This window comes from Rattus rattus, chromosome 9, assembly GCF_011064425.1.
Source record: "Rattus rattus isolate New Zealand chromosome 9, Rrattus_CSIRO_v1, whole genome shotgun sequence".
NCBI lineage: Eukaryota > Metazoa > Chordata > Mammalia > Rodentia > Muridae > Rattus > Rattus rattus.
This window is the reverse complement of record NC_046162.1, coordinates 73,223,176-73,240,412: the sequence shown is the minus strand read 5'-3', so window position 1 is coordinate 73,240,412 and position 17,237 is coordinate 73,223,176. Positions and strand designations below refer to the sequence as shown.

At 41.0% G+C, this 17,237-nt stretch overlaps 1 protein-coding gene and 1 pseudogene across 7 annotated transcripts in view; both read left to right on the top strand.

Annotated features, from left to right (window-relative positions):
• Nucleotides 1-17,237, top strand: part of Tanc2 (tetratricopeptide repeat, ankyrin repeat and coiled-coil containing 2) — a 325,356-nt gene that overhangs the window by 267,196 nt on the left and 40,923 nt on the right. For all 7 annotated transcript variants that reach the window (XM_032914256.1, XM_032914255.1, XM_032914254.1 and 4 more), the window contains one exon: nt 11,609-11,717. In XM_032914256.1, coding sequence (XP_032770147.1) covers nt 11,609-11,717 — 109 coding nt within the window. The remainder of the gene's footprint in view (nt 1-11,608; nt 11,718-17,237) is intronic.
• Nucleotides 215-1,521, top strand: LOC116910412 (annotated as a pseudogene).

The following is a 17,237-nucleotide window of genomic DNA, read 5'->3' as shown; positions in this document are numbered from 1 at the left end:
CGTCCTTTGCAACTCATGGATGAAAAGTGAAAAGCCAAGCTCAAAGTAATGGGCAGAAAAGAATGTCAATGAGTGTTAATCTCACTTACAAGCATATAGTTCTGGTGTGCTATTTTGTAGTAGAGTGACAATAGAAATAACAATGTACTGTACATTTCCAAAAGGTTAAAGGGAACAGCATGCCTGAGTGGCACCTTGGTGTGAGAAGATATAAGAACTGAGTCAAGCCCTAGCTAGTAGCTTTTCTGTGTCTCAAGAATGGAATAGCACAGCATCCCATAGCTTCACCTGACCAAATACAAATCCAAGTACACTTCCTGGGAGAAAAGTGAGCAGCTCCACCAGTTGCTAGAACTATAGAAATCCAAGCATGTGGACTATGTGAACCATGCCAGAAGACTGACTGAAGATGACTGGACAGGGATGGAGAGTAGGAACGATGGTAAGAAAAATAAAGAGGAAATAGACATCGACTCTGGCAAGAAGTTACCAAAACACTGTGCTAATCAATTGATTAGCTTTCTGAGTGCTTAATTGATGTCCCTTCAGATTTGGGGCAAGAGTGGACTGTGATTGTGTATTCTGTTAGGAAGAGAGCCCTTATTGTGACCTCCAGGGGTTCAACTAGTACCTACACCAAGAGTAGCTACTGTGTCAATAGGTTTTCTCCCACTTCTGCCAGGAGGCAACAGGAGAAACTCCACGACAACCAAAGACTGCACCATTTTGAACTGCATTTACAGTGAGGTGAACCAGACCGACTATGTTTTGAATGTGATGTGTTGGTAGGGACACCCTTTCGATGCATGTCAGACTGATTTCCAGTTCTACTGGGTACATTCAAAGTTGACAGAAGAAGAACTCAGAGAGAAAACCAAGATTAATCCTTTTAACTCTATGGGACTAAGAATTCCCTGTGTACCCCCGAGAGCCTGTGTAAGGTGATGTCTGTGGATTTTTCTTAGGAAGTAAATAGCTTCTCTTCTGCCATAAATAGACCCACTATAGCCCTGGGAGTACTCCCGTGGTGGGCTGGCTATGCCTCTACATGGTATCAGATATTCTATGAGTAGTTGTGCCAGCTGATCCACTGGCCACCAAGCCAGATGGTGCTGGGTAACAGCTAGCACAAAAGGAGCCAGAAGGACATGAAGGAGAAACTTACAAACAAGGCTTCTGAGAATGAGCACTGTGAGTTGTGGCACCTGTCCACTCCCAGGTTGAGGAGTCCCCACAGACCTGAGAGCCTCATGGACAACCAAAGTGGACAACCCACAAAAGACTGGGAAGAAGACGGTGATGGTGGCAATGGGTAACCTTATTTCAGAGTGCACTTTCCAAACCTATACTGCCAAAAACAGCTTTCCCCCTGTCTAGATGTTGACTCACTACTGGATGGAGTTGGAATCCAGGTAGATTTGAATATCTCTTGCTGTATAAATATATCCCAGGTCCACAATGTAAATACATCTGATTCCTAAGGGAAAAAATGTTAAAAAGGTTTAGAAGTTTTACCATGAGGAAAATAAATATATCTGACATAGTTAAAACATCACATATACATGCATCAGAATACCAACTTACCCCCTAGCTTTTGTATTTTTAAACCACATTATTGTTATTTACTTGTTTATAATTCTATTTATCCTTTGAGAATTCTACATATATATACAGTATATATCTATTTTCAATTATCTATTCCCAACTTCCTCCTTCCATCTCGTCTAGGTTCCTCCAGCCTTCCCTCTTCCCAGCTTCATGTCATCCTCCCTCCCTTCATCTCTCTATCCTTCCCATCTCTTCTTAGTATTCCACTAAACTCATTAGTTCTGTCCCTGCACACATGAATGTGGAGCCATCACTGGAGCACATGCAATCTGCTAGTGACAACTTCCCCAAAGAAAAAAATGTGTCTTCCTCAGCAACTAGCAACTATCAGTGGCTTCTCAATTTGAGATGAGGACTCACAAGCTCCTGCCCCATCTCTTATGTAAATTTAACTATAGCTAACAGCAGTACTACTCAAATTATTCTATATAATAGAAAACAAAGGGGTTGGAGAGATAGCTCAGCAGTTAAAAGCATATGTTGCTCTTGCAGAGATCCGGGGTTTCATTCATAGAACCTACAGGGCAGCTCATAGCTGTCCATTATTCCAGTTCCAGAGAATTTAGTGGCCTCTTCTGACCTCCTTGGAGACCAGATATACATGTGGTGAACAGATATTCATGCAAATGGGACACCTATACACATAAAAGTTTTTAATAGAAAGTGAAGAAAGGCTTCCAAACGCTTTTTATAAAACCAGTATAATCTGATACAAAGACAAAATAAAAACTTTAAAAAATTACAAACCAATCTCAGTGGTGAACATACATGCAAAAATTCTCAAATACAAACCAAATTCTGGGTCACATCAAAAAGGTCATTCATCATAACTAACTTAACTTTATTCCATGTGTAAATCAATACATGAAATACGTCTCATAAATGGACTCAATGGCAGAAATCTCTTGATCATCTCAGTAAGCAGAGAAAATGTCTTTGGCACCGTGACAAATGTCTTTGGCATCTCTTCATAAGTCATGTCAAGGCTAGGGACGGAGAAGCACACCTCAACATAATAAAGGCTAGAAGCCTACAGTCACCATCACGCTATAAGCCTGCAGTCACCATCACGCTAAATGGCAGACAACTCAAAGCTTTTCCACTAAGATCAGGAACAAGATAGGAGTGTTCACTATTTCCACTTCTCAATATAGAGCTTGAAATGCTGAAGCAATAGAAGGGAATAAAATGGATTACAAATAGGAAAGTTAAAGTATCTCTATTTGCAGATATTATTCTATATAAGAGACTCTAAAGACTAAAAACACACATAAAAATAAAACTTTTTTGAGTTTATAAATACTTTAAGCAAAGTAGCAGCATTCATATTTAACTCCAAAAATCAGTAGTTTTCCTGTGTACCAGTGACAAACATACTAAAAAAAAAAATCAGGCAACAATTCCATTCATAGTAACTACAAAAAATAGTAAGCTACTTTTTAATAAATCTAACCAAAGAAATAAAAGACCTCCCTCTACAATGAAAACCTTAAGACACTAAAGAAAGAAATTGAGACAGACACTAGGAAATGGGAAGAAAGATCCCTGTGTTCATTAATCAGAAGAATTAATCTTGTGGAAAAGCAGCTGATAGATTTATGCTATTAATAAAAATTCCAATATTGTGTCTCACAAATTCAAAAAGTTCAAAACTTATATAGAAACACAAAAGACAAAGGACAGTCAAACCAGTGTTGAACAAAAGGGATTCTGCAGGAGCTGTCACTGTACCTGATTTTAATTATACTGCAGGGCTGTGGTAGTAAAAACCCATTGTGGTACCAACACAAAAACAGACATAGATAGGTCGATGGAATCAAACAGGGGATCCAAGTATAATTCCATACAACTACAGCTACCTGATTTTTTGCAAAGATGCATATCGGAGAAAAGACAGAATTTTCAACAAACACTGTTAGGAAACATGGATTTCAGCATTCAGAAGAATGAAATTAGATCCTTATCTCTCCCTGCAAAACTTAATCTTAAATGGATCAAGAACCTCAACATAAGACATGCTGCCCTGAAACTGCTAGAGAAAAAATTAGGGAATATGGTCAGTGTCAATGTTTATATACCAGTGAAAAGTAGGTTCTGAAAAAAAAAGAAACAGATTGTGAATCTGACTATCAGAAAGGCAACTTAAGATTCCTTCCTGCCCAAGGATATAATGTTGGCTTAGCTAATCAGAACAAGTGAACATGAAATTCTTTTCAATTCTTCCATTATACTTCTACTAAGGCTCGGTAGGTACAGGGTATACTCGGAGGGAGGTGACACCTTTGTCTTCTTACAGCTGATAGGAAGTGAGGCAGGCAAAGGCATGGGGGGGGCGGGGTCCTTAGCAAAAGCACTGGCTCCTTGGTGCCCAAAACAATGATTGCCTCTTACTGAAAATAGTGCTTTACGTACCATCCTGTGAATTACTGTTTTGTGATCACAGAGACCACGCACAGGAGGAACAGTCATTTGAAGCAACTTCCCTCCTTACCTTTTATTTCTGGTGGTCTGTGGAAGAGAACCTGTTAGTGCTGCCATGGTGTCGTTCCTGTGTGTTAGCTGTCTTGTGATTCAAAAAAATGGTTTTGTGTTTGCAGGAATAAGTGGCAGTTATTAGGCGTAGGGAGCCTTTTGTATTGATCGGTTAATAGTGGTAGAAAATGGCCACTGTCATAAAGCACAAGACCTCCTCTTCTGATCCTATGACAGTCTCCTTCTGTAAGGTATGATTTCAGCTTGTTTCCAGAAACCTAACATAGGAAGATAGTGTTTCAGTTTCCACTTATTTCACTGACATTGAAATCTCAAGTCCATTTCTACTCCTGCTTTCTCTGTCTGTCCATCCCTCTATATTCAGTCTCTCCACAATTTTACACTATAGATACTGATAACTGCTAAAATAAAAGCTAAAATCTCAGGGTTTCCCAGTAGAAATTTATTTTTCATTCACAAATATCCAGAGGTACTATGTGGTTGGACGAGGTCTATTCTACAGTTTTTGGGGGAACTGGTCTAATAGAGACTATGCCATTTTTTTTTTTTTTTTTTCCGGAGCTGGGGACCGAACCCAGGGCCTTGCGACTATGCCATTTTTTAACACACTGTTCAGGGATATCTGCTAGCAGAGTGGAGAAGACAGATAAAGCACAGGGCCAAATTTTTCTGGGCCAAATCTAAATTTATGAATATCATTTCTCTCCACATTGCATTAAGCATAACTCTGTCATTTGATTTCCCCTTCTCACTCATTGTTGAATGCAAAGCCACTTCCCAAGAACAAGTCTTGGCTGTGGGAGGAAAGCATAATCTTGTAGGCAACAGCCAGCTCAGCAGTCCTACCTCAGTAGGTCTCCCTAGTTCTCTACATTTGCCTCTATAATATAAAAGCATTCTATAACACTCTGTACTGTTCAACACATAGCAAAATAAGTATGTCCCCAGCTGGCTCTAGCTATAGCATTTTGTCATATCTGACCATCATACCGAATGTCAAAGCATCCAAGTCTTGTTTCTCTGAAACATTTAAAGTCTATTGAGTTTGTCACCATAAAAGCTAAGAAAATTAATACACCTACGCATAACTCACCAGTGTTGCAATGATGAGCAAACACCCATGCCTTAACTATTTAGATTCACTTGTTGCTATTTCAGTTCTACAAATAAAAACTTCAAGACTACGTATCTCCTTGGAGTGCTAAGTGAAAATATATAAGAAAACCAAATACAGTGCCATTGTAATAATGTATTAAACAATTAAATAGGGATGAGACAGACTGATTCTTACTTTAGAAAGGGTTTTTCTCTGAACTCTTAGGCATAGAAAACCACGTCATCAAATGACAGAAGTTCCTTGTGACTCAGAGTCACAAGGGTGAGTTTGTTTTGTCTTCAGTAATATGCATCAAGGGGCTCCTGATGCCTGCAAGTGAGAACAGAAAACGGCCTGCCTCTCCCACCATCCTGTTAACTCATGTGTATCCAGGAAAAAGAAAAGAAAGTGTGGGTGGGGTGGGAGGGACAATCCTGAACACTGACCTGTGATTGCTTGTCTCCTAAACTATCTAAAATCAAAAAAACAGGCATCATGGTGGGTTATTGCTGTAATCCTAGCACTCAGGAGGCTTAGAGTAGAAACTCACAAGTCGGAGATCACCACCCCCACCCCGACCCATACATAGTCTTTTGAACCTATATTAAAGTAGAACTTGATTGCCATAATTTTCAATTAGAGAGAAGGTATACTTTTTGTTTGGTCATAACTAAAATCATACTTAATAGAGTTAGCGCTGCTTGATTTCTTAGTTCACTGTTTCCCAAAATGCTAGTTAGAAAGTGTTGACATTGGGCTGAAGACATGGCTTAGCAGTTAAGAATGAATGCTTACTGCTCTTAAAGAAGGCCCAGGTTTGGTTGTCAGCATCCACATTGAGCAGCTCATAATGACCTGTAACTCTAGCCCCAAGGACTTGGACACCATCTGTCCTCTGTAGGCACACAGTACACATAAACTCATGTAGGCACACATGCATACACATAAATAAAGTAAGTACATCCAAATTTGTCAACATAAATGATTGATGATTTTAATTATGTTGATAATTCAGTGTTCTTGGAAGGTAGAAACATGGATCTCTGTGCGTTCAAAGTCAGCTTAGTCTACAGATCAAGTTCCAAGACAGCAAGGGCTATATAGAGAACCCCTGTCTCAAAAACAAAAACAAAAAAAAAAGACTGTACAAAGAAATGTCTTTTATACTGGTGGGTTCTTTTTCATGGTCTACTGAATGAGAGAAGTAACATTACTCCTATGCTTATAATACTCTAGAAATTGTTATTTTGAAAACTAAAATACAAGTCCTAAAGTGTTACTGTTAATTGCTCAGGAGTAGTTATGTGAAAAACATGGTTTCTATTCCCGATAGAGATTAGTAGAAAGCCTGGTTGAGAACAGTCTTTGAATATTCTTTGAATAACATGCTAAGAATTTGTTCTAGTTTCATTCTGCTTCTGTGAGAAATACTCGTCTTAGGAAAGAAAGGATTTCTTTCAGCTTCCAGGTTAGTCCATCATGAGGGAATTCTGAGAAGGAACTTGAAAGTAAGCCTGCTTGCTGTTCCACACAGTATTCCCTGTGACCAAGAAACACATCCAAGGATGTACAGCAGGAACCTGGGAAGAGTGCTCCTTGCTAGAAGGCTTGAATGCTGGCTTATACTCAGCAAGGTTTCCTTACACAGTTCAAGCCACTTGCCTTAGGCCCTCCTGCATCAAGACAACTTCAAACGATGACTTTTCATTAGCCAGTGGTGAAGGCAGAAAGAACCAGCAGGCAGCCAGAGAAGCAGTAATCAAGACAACACCACCGCTACCCGCAGACATACAGGCCAGCATGGGCCAGCCAGCTTCTAAATTGAGGCCCTGCTTTCAAGTGACTCCAGGATAAGTCTAGTTGACAATCGAAGCTAATTGGAGCAGAGTTTTAAAAGGGAATACTTAAGGAAGTATAAATCTTTGAAGAATTTTTAGCAAGATTTTGATGAACTTTTGCAGTATATTATTAGGATGGGCCAAAGAGTAGACACTGGAATACAGATGGAAACCATGCTTCTTTTAACACTTACCTAGGTGAGGAAGTTAAAGGAGGAAAAGTGGTACTTGGTTTTATGCCTATCTAGCCATGTTTGGGAGGAAAAATTAGTCTTAAAGTCTTTGTTTTAAAGGAAAAGCTCCAACTTCAAAGGATGACTTTTATTTGACAGTAATGGAGGTAGAGAGGGCCAGCAGGCAGCTAGAGAAACAAAGGTAAATCTTCCATATTTGAGATGTCTCTATGGGAGTCATGTACATTGGGGTGAAAGTTGAAACCAGGAGATAAGAACTGCCAAGGAGGAAAAGAAGGAAAGATCACGGAAAGAAATGAGGAAAGTACCTGCATATTGTCCAGTTATCAAGAGATATGAGAAGAGTACCTGCATATTGTCCGTTATCAAGAGAAATGAGAAAAGTACCTGCATATTGTCCAGTTATCAAGAGAAATGAGAAAAGTACCTGCATATTGTCCAGTATCAAGAGAAATGAGAAAAGTACCTGCATATTGTCCAGTATCAAGAGATATGAGGAAAGTACCTGCATATTGTCCGTTATCAAGAGAAATGAGAAAAGTACCTGCATATTGTCCAGTATCAAGAGATATGAGGAAAGTACCTGCATATTGTCCGTTATCAAGAGAGTCGGAGTTGGGTTTCTGTTGTTGTTGTTGTAGAGTCTCTCATTGGGTTCTTTGTTTTGTTGTTTTTGAAGTGTGATGATGTTTAGTTTTGATTTTTTGAGACAGGGTTTCCCTATGTAGCCCAGGCTGTCCTGAACTCTCTCTGTAAACCAGGCTGGTCTCAAACTCAGAGATCTGCCTGTCTCTGCCTCCCATATTTTGGGACTAAAACCATGAGCCACCACCATCCAGCCTGTTTTTACTTTAAAGGTAAATTTTAAAATTTTTGTTAATTTCACTGTGGGATCCCAGTATAGTATAACTCCCAAGGAGATAACTTCAATAAGACCCCAAATAAGGTCTAATGCTGGAAGGGAAAAATAACAGTAGAAAAATATTAGTTAAAAAAAATCACATTACTTCACAACTAAAAATGCTACCAATGATGTTAGAGAACTAGAAGCCAAGAAGATTAACATCTTATATTTATAATCCTCCTGCTTCAGCCTCTTGAATGCTTAGTAGAATTACAGATACAAGGCCAGCAATGTCTTTTTTTTTTTAATAAAAATCTGCCATGTTTCTATTCAAAAAGAAATGAATGACAATGTCACCCTCGTCTCACCTGTCTTGCAAGCTATTCATATACTCAGTGCCCAGACAATGGCAGCAGTAACAAACACTGTTATCTCGAGGTGCAGATAGACTGGAGAAATTCAAGTACCATAGTATAAATAAAAGACATCACTAGGACAAAGCCAATTCTGTGTCCTGACCGAAATTCTCATTCACTGTCCACACAGGCTTTTTTGTTACCTTTTAATCCCAGTAAACAAGGATTCTCATGCATGACTCTTAAGGCCTAAGAGGTAAATCAGAGGCCTGCATCCAGGAGCTGCCGCCACGATTGTACAGTCATGGATGAGTCACTCATACCAGGAAAGCTCCAGTAACTGCTGTTACTAGCCGGATGGAGTGCTGAGGCCTCTGCCTCCCTTACATCTCACTTCCCTAGCTCTGCTACACCAGACTGACAGCAAAATGGGGTCTTCAGTGTCTTACCTGTGAGAGTTCAGGGGGCATCTCAGATGATGGAAGTGTGAAAGCGCTGTGCTCAGACCTCAGGATGATAGTGAAGACTCCACACACATTAAGCCTGTCTGGGCATTCTTCCAGCTAAAGCATTTCTTTCCTATGTGATTAACCTTGCATGGTTAAACAAGGTAACCTAGCGTCCATATAGTTTAGAAATTCTGTGAAGACAAATTTGGGATTTCTTTCAAAATCTTACTGAAATGAAGACTCTGGCACAGTTTATATCTATAATGTGAAGACTCTGGCACAGTTTATATCTATAATGTGAAGCTGACCCACCACATGGTCTCCAGGCTCAAAAGGATGGAGGGAAAGGAGAAGAAGGAAGATTACGTAGTGTACTCCCTTCCACCTTGTTTTGTTTTTGTTTGCTTGACAAGTTTTGTTGTTTGTTGGTTTATTTTGAGACCATCTTGCTGTATATCACAGGCCAGGCTGTCGCATCACAGGCCCCCAACACGTGATTGTTTTTGTCTATTAAGGTGTATGTCGTTATGCCCAGATACTGACCTTTTTTTAATTAAACAGTTCAAGTTTTCTGCTGCTGTTCTGTCTGTCTGTTTCACTCTATTTATTTAGGGTGCACGATTATATCACAGTTCTCATGGGATGAGAGAACACCTTGCAGAAATTGATGATTCTCCTTCTACCAAATAGATTCTAGGGATGGAGCTCAGCTCATCAAACATGGTGGCAGATACCTTCTGCCAAGACCCTAATGTCCAGTTTTCTGTCTTAAAGTATTGTGAACATTTTTACATGAAGCAGGATGCATTGGGTATTATGAAGAACATAGTGATCTAGATTTTTCTTTCAATAATGTAAATAGAAATACATACATACATACGTACATACATACATACATACATACATACATACATACATACATGATTCACATATACCACATAAACATATATTGACCCTTAAAAGAATATATTGAGGGGGTTGGGGATTTAGCTCAGTGGTAGAGCGCTTGCCTAGAAAGCGCAATGCCCTGGGTTCGGTCCCCAGCTCCAAAAACAAGAAAAAAGAAAAAAAAAAAAAAGAATATATTGCCTGGGGATATAGCTCAGTTGGTAAAGTACTCGCCTAGTTTGTAGGGAAGTTTGGGTTGATTCCCCCACATCACATAAACTAGGTATGCTAGTGCCCACCTCTGTGCAGGGCTCAGGAGACAGAGGCAGGATCAGAAGTTTAAGGTTGAACTGATGAGATGGCCACAGGGTAAAGGTGTTTGTTGCCAAACCTGATGGATGACCTGAGTTTAATCACCTAGACTTACATGGCAGAAGAGAAGTGACACCTACTTGTTGTTCTCTGGCCTTTACTTGCATACATGTATGCATCCATACATTTAAAAATTAAAAATGAGGCTTAGGCTACATGAAGTCTTTTTTATTGGATATTTTTTATTTACATTTCAAATGTCATTCCTTTTCCTAGTTTCCCATCCATCAGTCCCCTATCCCATCCCCTTCCCCTTCTTCTATAAGTGTGTTCCCCCTCCCTAACCAGCCCTTCCTGTTCCCCCACTCTGACCTTCCCCTATACTAGGAGGTCCAGCCTTGGCAGGACCAAGGGCTTCTCCTCCCATCAGTGTCCAACAAGGTCCATACTCTGCTACATATGCAGCTGGAGCCATGGGTCTGTCCAGCCTCACGAGATTTTATATCAACAGAAATAAACAAAGAAAAAAAGGAAAGAAGGAAATCACTGGACTAGGAATGTAGCTCAGTGGCAAAGTAGCCCTAGGTTTGCTTTTTAGCATCACATATAATTTTGTGTGTTGGGGGCAGGGGTGATTAACACTTAAAAATTATCATTGGGAAGCTTTTGAGCTAGGACAGAACACAAGACTCTAATATGAATGTACTAAACAGCAATAAATGATTGCTTTACTTAAAGTAACCCAAAATTAGAACAGTTTAGATGCTACACAGTCGGGGCTCAGGCTCAATTTTGCTAGTACTTTTTAGACTAGCCCTGCTTTTGACTTTGTCCTCAGGCCAGCTGATCACATAATTTGGGCCAAGGAGGCAGTTCTGAACATCATGGGCAGATATGACAATATCCAAGGAGTTGAGACTCCTAAACGATTAGGAGTTTGTTATCAGAGATATATAGGGGAGTGGATGCCATCAGGAAACTCAGTCTACTAGAAGAGAAAGCATGTACAGCGTGGTAAATACTGCATTGGAGATTATGCATGTCTACTGGTGGCCTCAAAAAGAAAGATTCCACTGTACGGCTGCCCAGAAAAGACTTATAAGAAGAGACACTCCAAATGGAGATATCCAATAAACAGCTCTCAAACTGAGGCTGTAGGCAGAGAGGTCTAAATAGAGAAAAATCTATATGAACTGTAGATAGTGACTACAGTGAGAACTGATGAGCTTGTTCAGTAAGAGTACAGAAGAAAGGAGTACAAAGTCTGAGGAACGCTGATGAAAGGTTGCTAAAAAGGACAAACAATAAAAATGAAAATCAATTAATGTTGTCTGTACGAGGAATGGGAACAAACCAACTAGAAATGGCTTTTGTAATGTCCATGTTAATTACCTAGTAACAAATGTCCTTCCCCAAGATACTAACTTACTGGTGCCTAGTTTTGTTGGAGATATGACTGGAGGTATGGATATGAAGAATCAAGGCAAAACTGAGGCATCACATTTCTAAGACGACTCTCTTTCTTTGCAGGAGTGGCCACACATTACTTGCCTTCTGGTTCTCCCGCCAAGAGGGAAAACTAAACCGACAGCAGACTATTGAACTAGGACATCACATCCTCAAAGCACACATCTTTAAGGTAATCTACATATATTGTATATAATAGCAATATATACATATATGTTAGAAATCTTATATTTAAATTTGTATATATTATATATTATATTCCAAGAACTTTATAGTTCACATGAAAGCATCAGAGGAAATTGTTCACCTCATTTTTAGCACCCAGTTCACTATTACTCACTATTACTGTTATGGTTTATCACTGTGTTTGACAGTTCCAGTCCTGTGGGTTGATAGTGTAGCTCAGTAGCACTTGCCTAGCATGCAGAAGGCCATAGCTCCATGTTCAGTCTGCCAGGCTGCAAAAATAAGTCTCAGGCAGAAATAGTGACATACATGTAACCAGCAAGGGAGGCTAAGTCTGAGTACTCCCAAGACTTTAAAGTCAGCTGGGGTCACATCTCAAGACTCTACCACACAAGAAGAAAATTCTGATAGGTCTAACCCCTGTGGTCCCTCAAAGTTCTTCCCTGACTTGGAATTTAAAAAATCCAAGTATCTTAAACAGTTCTCCAAGAGCCTCACAAATTCTTCCCAGTATATAAGCACACAGCCAGAAAAGTTTGTTCATCACATGAATAGAAGTGAAACCCACTGTGACGAGTCCTTTATTTGAAGCATAACTGTCTTGTCTAACAATTCACTGTATCAAAAATGACCATCCTCAGTCATCGTACTTCCTATGAGTAGAACGCAACTAATACAGCAGACAAGCATCCAGGTTCAAGGAGGTAATAAATGTTTGCCACATCCATAAACACTAAGATAATTGTCAGTGTGTTAGATAGGAGATAGCTGTTGGACTTCTAACGCACAATCTGCATGGGGTAAGATGCAGAGATGAAATTGATGCTTGCCTTCATACACCATAAATAAACAGCACAGTAAAGGAGGAAGAGTCTGAGGTGTTATTTAACCAAGTGTGACTTCAGCACGTAAGCGCCTGCATTTACACTGCATACTTCTCTCATGAGCACAGGTTCCTTACGGTGATGCAGACAGCATGGCTGTCTGCGATAAGAGTGGCTCTGTATGTGGTTCAAGCTGTAAGCACTCTGGTGTGCAGCGTAGAGTGATGACACGTCTGTGAGCTAAAGAACGACGACCAGATGCTGGTCCTGGTGCTGCAGCTGACAGGATCCTTTCGGTGCAGAGGCTGTTGAGAGGCTTGAGCTTCTCCCAGACTGAAGGCCTGGGTTTCTATCAGCTGGAGGTCATGTAGAGTCGAAGGTAGACATGGCCATATCCAGTTCCACTCAGAACTTCTCAGCAGTCCAACTGACACTTATTCCAGTTCTAAATTTCCCTTGCTTGTTTGAGAAAAGGTGTATTTATGTCATTAATGGCCTTTAAGATGAGAAAAGGATAAAAACCCATGATTCTCGGCAGTGGACTGGCTACAGAGCCTTCTAAATTCTTTTGTTTCGATGCCTTTTTGAGGTATATGTACCACATGAAATTCACCAGTGTTAGAAGTGTGTGTGTGTATGTGTTTTAGTGTCCTCAGAATTGTACCATTATCACCACCATTAGTGTATTTATTCACACTAAAAAAATGAGCCTCGTTCCCCTTAAGTCATGTCTCATTCTACATTCTGTCCCATAAATTTGACTTTTCAAAATATTTCATATAAATAGAAATAATAATGTATTCTCTTATGCCTGGCTTCATAGTGTTTTCATAGATTATTAATATAGAATAGATCAGTACCTTATTTATTTTATTATAAAACAGTATTCCATTGTATGGATACCATATTTTATTTATACATTCATTAAAATAATTGAGATGCTCCACTTTTGAAATGAATATGAATGAACCCTGTGAATATTATTGCTAAGAAAATTAGCTACTTTAACATAGCATTTAATACATCTACAACCCAGTAACATTTAGTACATTTATAATACAAGGTACATATTTGTTTAGACAGTCTGTATCTATCTATTTTTATCTTACTGTCTCTCTTTAAATCTGTAGGCCTGGCTAGTTGGTCTGGAACTTACTACAGCCATGCTATACAAGAATTTATAATTTTCCTACTCCTGGGTTGGGGATTTAGCTCAGTGGTAGAGCGCTTGCCTAGGAAGCGCAAGGCCCTGGGTTCAGTCCCCAGCTCCAAAAAAAAAGAACCAAAAAAAAAAAAAAATTTCCCTACTCCTGAGTGTTGAGATTACAGATGTGTGCAGTCACCACACCCAGATTTGGCTTCAATTCGAGAGAGAGAGAGAGAGAGAGAGAGAGAGAGAGAGAGAGAGAGAGAGAGAGACATACCTAATGTACTAAGCACAATGGTGTAAGGCACAAATTTGGGCCAGGCTAGGTAACATAGTCAGACCACATCTCAAAAAATAAAAACAAGAATTAATAGGATTTCCAGGTCATATAGTAACTAGGCTTAACATTTTGAAAAATTGTCACTCTGTTTTCAAAAGTATCCACACCATTTTACAGTCCCACCAGTAGTGTTAGAGGATTCTAGTTTCTTTATGCAGTCTGGAAACAGAGCTCAGTGGTGTATATCATCCTCAGAACCAAAAAAAAAAAAAAAAAAAAGTCATTTGTCTTTTGTTTCACCTAAAAGTGAATGCAAAATAGTACTTACTGTGTGGTGTGACACTTGGTTTGGTTTGGTTTGGTTGGGCTGGGTTGGGTTGGATTTGGTTTGGTTGTTTCTTGAGTCTCACGTGGGTCAGGCTGATGTGGAGTTCACTATGCAGTTGAGGCTGCCCTTGAACTTCAGGTCTTCCTGCCTTCACCTGCCACAGCTGGAATTGCAGACTGTGCCGTTACACCCAGCACACTGTGGCTTTGGCTGACATTTCCTGCTGACTTAAGATCACCCAGAACTCCTTCACCCCCTTGCAGTTGTCGTTCAGGTTGGTTTGTTTGTCTCCTCTTTTGAGACAGTTTTCTGTAACCCAGACCTGCCTCAAAAATGCTTGTTGTGAAGGATAACCTTGAATTCCTTATTGTCCATCCTCTGCCTCCAAAATTGTGGGGTTATAAGTAAATAAAACTGTACTCAACTTTAGATTTTTTTAAAACTACAAGAAAGCAAGATGTTTGGAAATTATGTCCAGAGATATTCTAATCCAGGCTATTTTCATCAGATTGAGTTTAGTCACTGGGAGGATTTTGAGAATCTTTGCAGTTTCTTCCCTGAATTCTTCCCTCTAAAACGTTCCTTTTGTTAGTCAGCCATACAGCAGTTCTTGTTAGAACAGAAGTGTTGGCTAGGAAGGAAACTTGTAAATAGAATCAAGAGCCTTGGACCAACAGTGGCGTGAGTGAGTTCAGATAAAACTGAGGAGGAGCGGCAGCAGCTCTCTGTTCCCAGAACACGTGGGAGAGATACCTTACCGCCTGGTCAGGTGGGCACTCCTGAGGCTGCAGAGCGGAAGAGACCACCAACACTGCCCACCTCTGCCCACATCCCTGACCCAAGAGGAAACTGTACAAGGCCTCTGGGTTCCTGTGGGGGAGAGCCCAGGTGCAGCAGGAGCCCTGCCTGAGACACCGCCGGAACCTGAAGGAAACAGACCGGATAAACAGTTCTCTGCACCCAAATCCCGTGGGAGGGAGAGCTAAACCTTCAGAGAGGCAGACACGCCTGCGAAACCAGAAGAGACTGCTCTCTGCACACATTACTGATTCCAGAGGAAAGCACCAGAATCCATCTGAAACCCTGGTGCACGGAGGCTCCCGGAAGGGGCGGCGAAGATCTTCCTGGTTGCTGCCACCGCGGAGAGCCCGTGGGCAGCACCCCGGGAGCGAACTTGAGCCTCGGGACCACAGGTAAGACTAACTTATCTGCTGCAAGTGACTTGCCTGGTGGAATCGGGACAAACAGAGGCAGAATTCCTCTAGGACCGGGCACGTCCTGTGTTTCCCGGAAGTCCCACACCCGGGGCTCCTGGCCCGCAGCAGCTCTCTGCTCCCAGCCCCCGTGGGAGACAAACCTTCCCGCCTGGTCAGGTGGGCACTCCTGAGGCTGCAGAGCAGAAGAGACCACCAACACTGCCCACCCCTGCCCACATCCCTGGCCCAAGAGGAAACTGTACAAGGCCTCTGGGTTCCTGTGGGGGAGGGCCCAGGAGCAGCAGGAGCCCTGCCTGAGACACCGCCGGAACCTGAAGGAAACAGACCGGATAAACAGTTCTCTGCACCCAAATCCCGTGGGAGGGAGAGCTAAACCTCCAGAGAGGCAGACACGCCTGCGAAACCAGAAGAGACTGCTCTCTGCACACATTACTGATTCCAGAGGAAAGCACCAGAATCCATCTGAAACCCTGGTGCACTGAGGCTCCCGGAAGGGGCGGCGAAGATCTTCCTGGTTGCTGTCACCGCGGAGAGCCCGTGGGCAGCACCCCGCGAGCGAACTTGAGCCTCGGGACCACAGGTAAGACCAACTTTTCTGCTGCAAGTGACCTGCCTGGTGAACTCAAGGCACAGGTCCACAGGAACAGCTGAAGACCTGTAGAAAGGAAAAACTACACGCCTGAAAGCAGAACACTCTGTCCCCATAACTGACTGAAAGAGAGAAAACAGGTCTACAGCACTCCTGACACAGGCCTATAGGACAGTTTAGCCACTGTCAGAAATAGCAGAACAAAGTAACACTAGAGATAATTTGATGGCAAGAGGCAAGCGCAGGAACCCAAGCAACAGAAACCAAGACTACATGGCACCATCGAAGCCCAATTCTCCCATCAAAACAAACATGGAATATCCAAACACACCAGAATAGCAAGATCTAGATTCAAAATCATATTTGACCATGATGCTGGAGAACTTCAAGAAAGACATGATGAACTCCCTTAGAGAACAAGTAGAAGCCTACAGAGAGGAATCACAAAAAATGCCTGAAAAATTCAGGAAAACATAAATAAACAAGTAGAAGCCCATAGAGAGAGACACAAAAATCCCTGAAAGAATTCCAGGAAAAAACACAATCAAACAGTGGAAGGAATTAAAAAATGGAAATAGAAGCAATCAAGAAAGAACACATGGAAACAACCCTGGATATAGAAAACCAAAAAGAAGAGACAAGGAGCTGTAGATACAAGCTTTACCAACAGAATACAAAGAGATGGAAGAGAGAATCTCAGGAGCAGAAGATTCCATAGAAATCATTGACTCAACTGTCAAAGATAATGTAAAGCGGAAAAAGCTACTGGTCCAAAACATATAGGAAATCCAGGACTCAATGAGAAGATCAAACCTAAGGATAATAGGTATAGAAGAGAGTGAAGACTCCCAGCTCAAAGGACCAGTACATATCTTCAACAAAATCATAGAAGAAAACTTCCCTAACCTAAAAAAAGAGATACCCATAGGCATACAAGAAGCCTACAGAACTCCAAATAGATTGGACCAGAAAAGAAACACCTCCCGTCACATAATAGTCAAAACACCAAACGCACAAAATAAAGAAAGAATATTAAAAGCAGTAAGGGAAAAAGGTCAAGTAACATATAAAAGGCAGACCTATCAGAATCACACCAGACTTTTTAACCAGAAACTATGAAG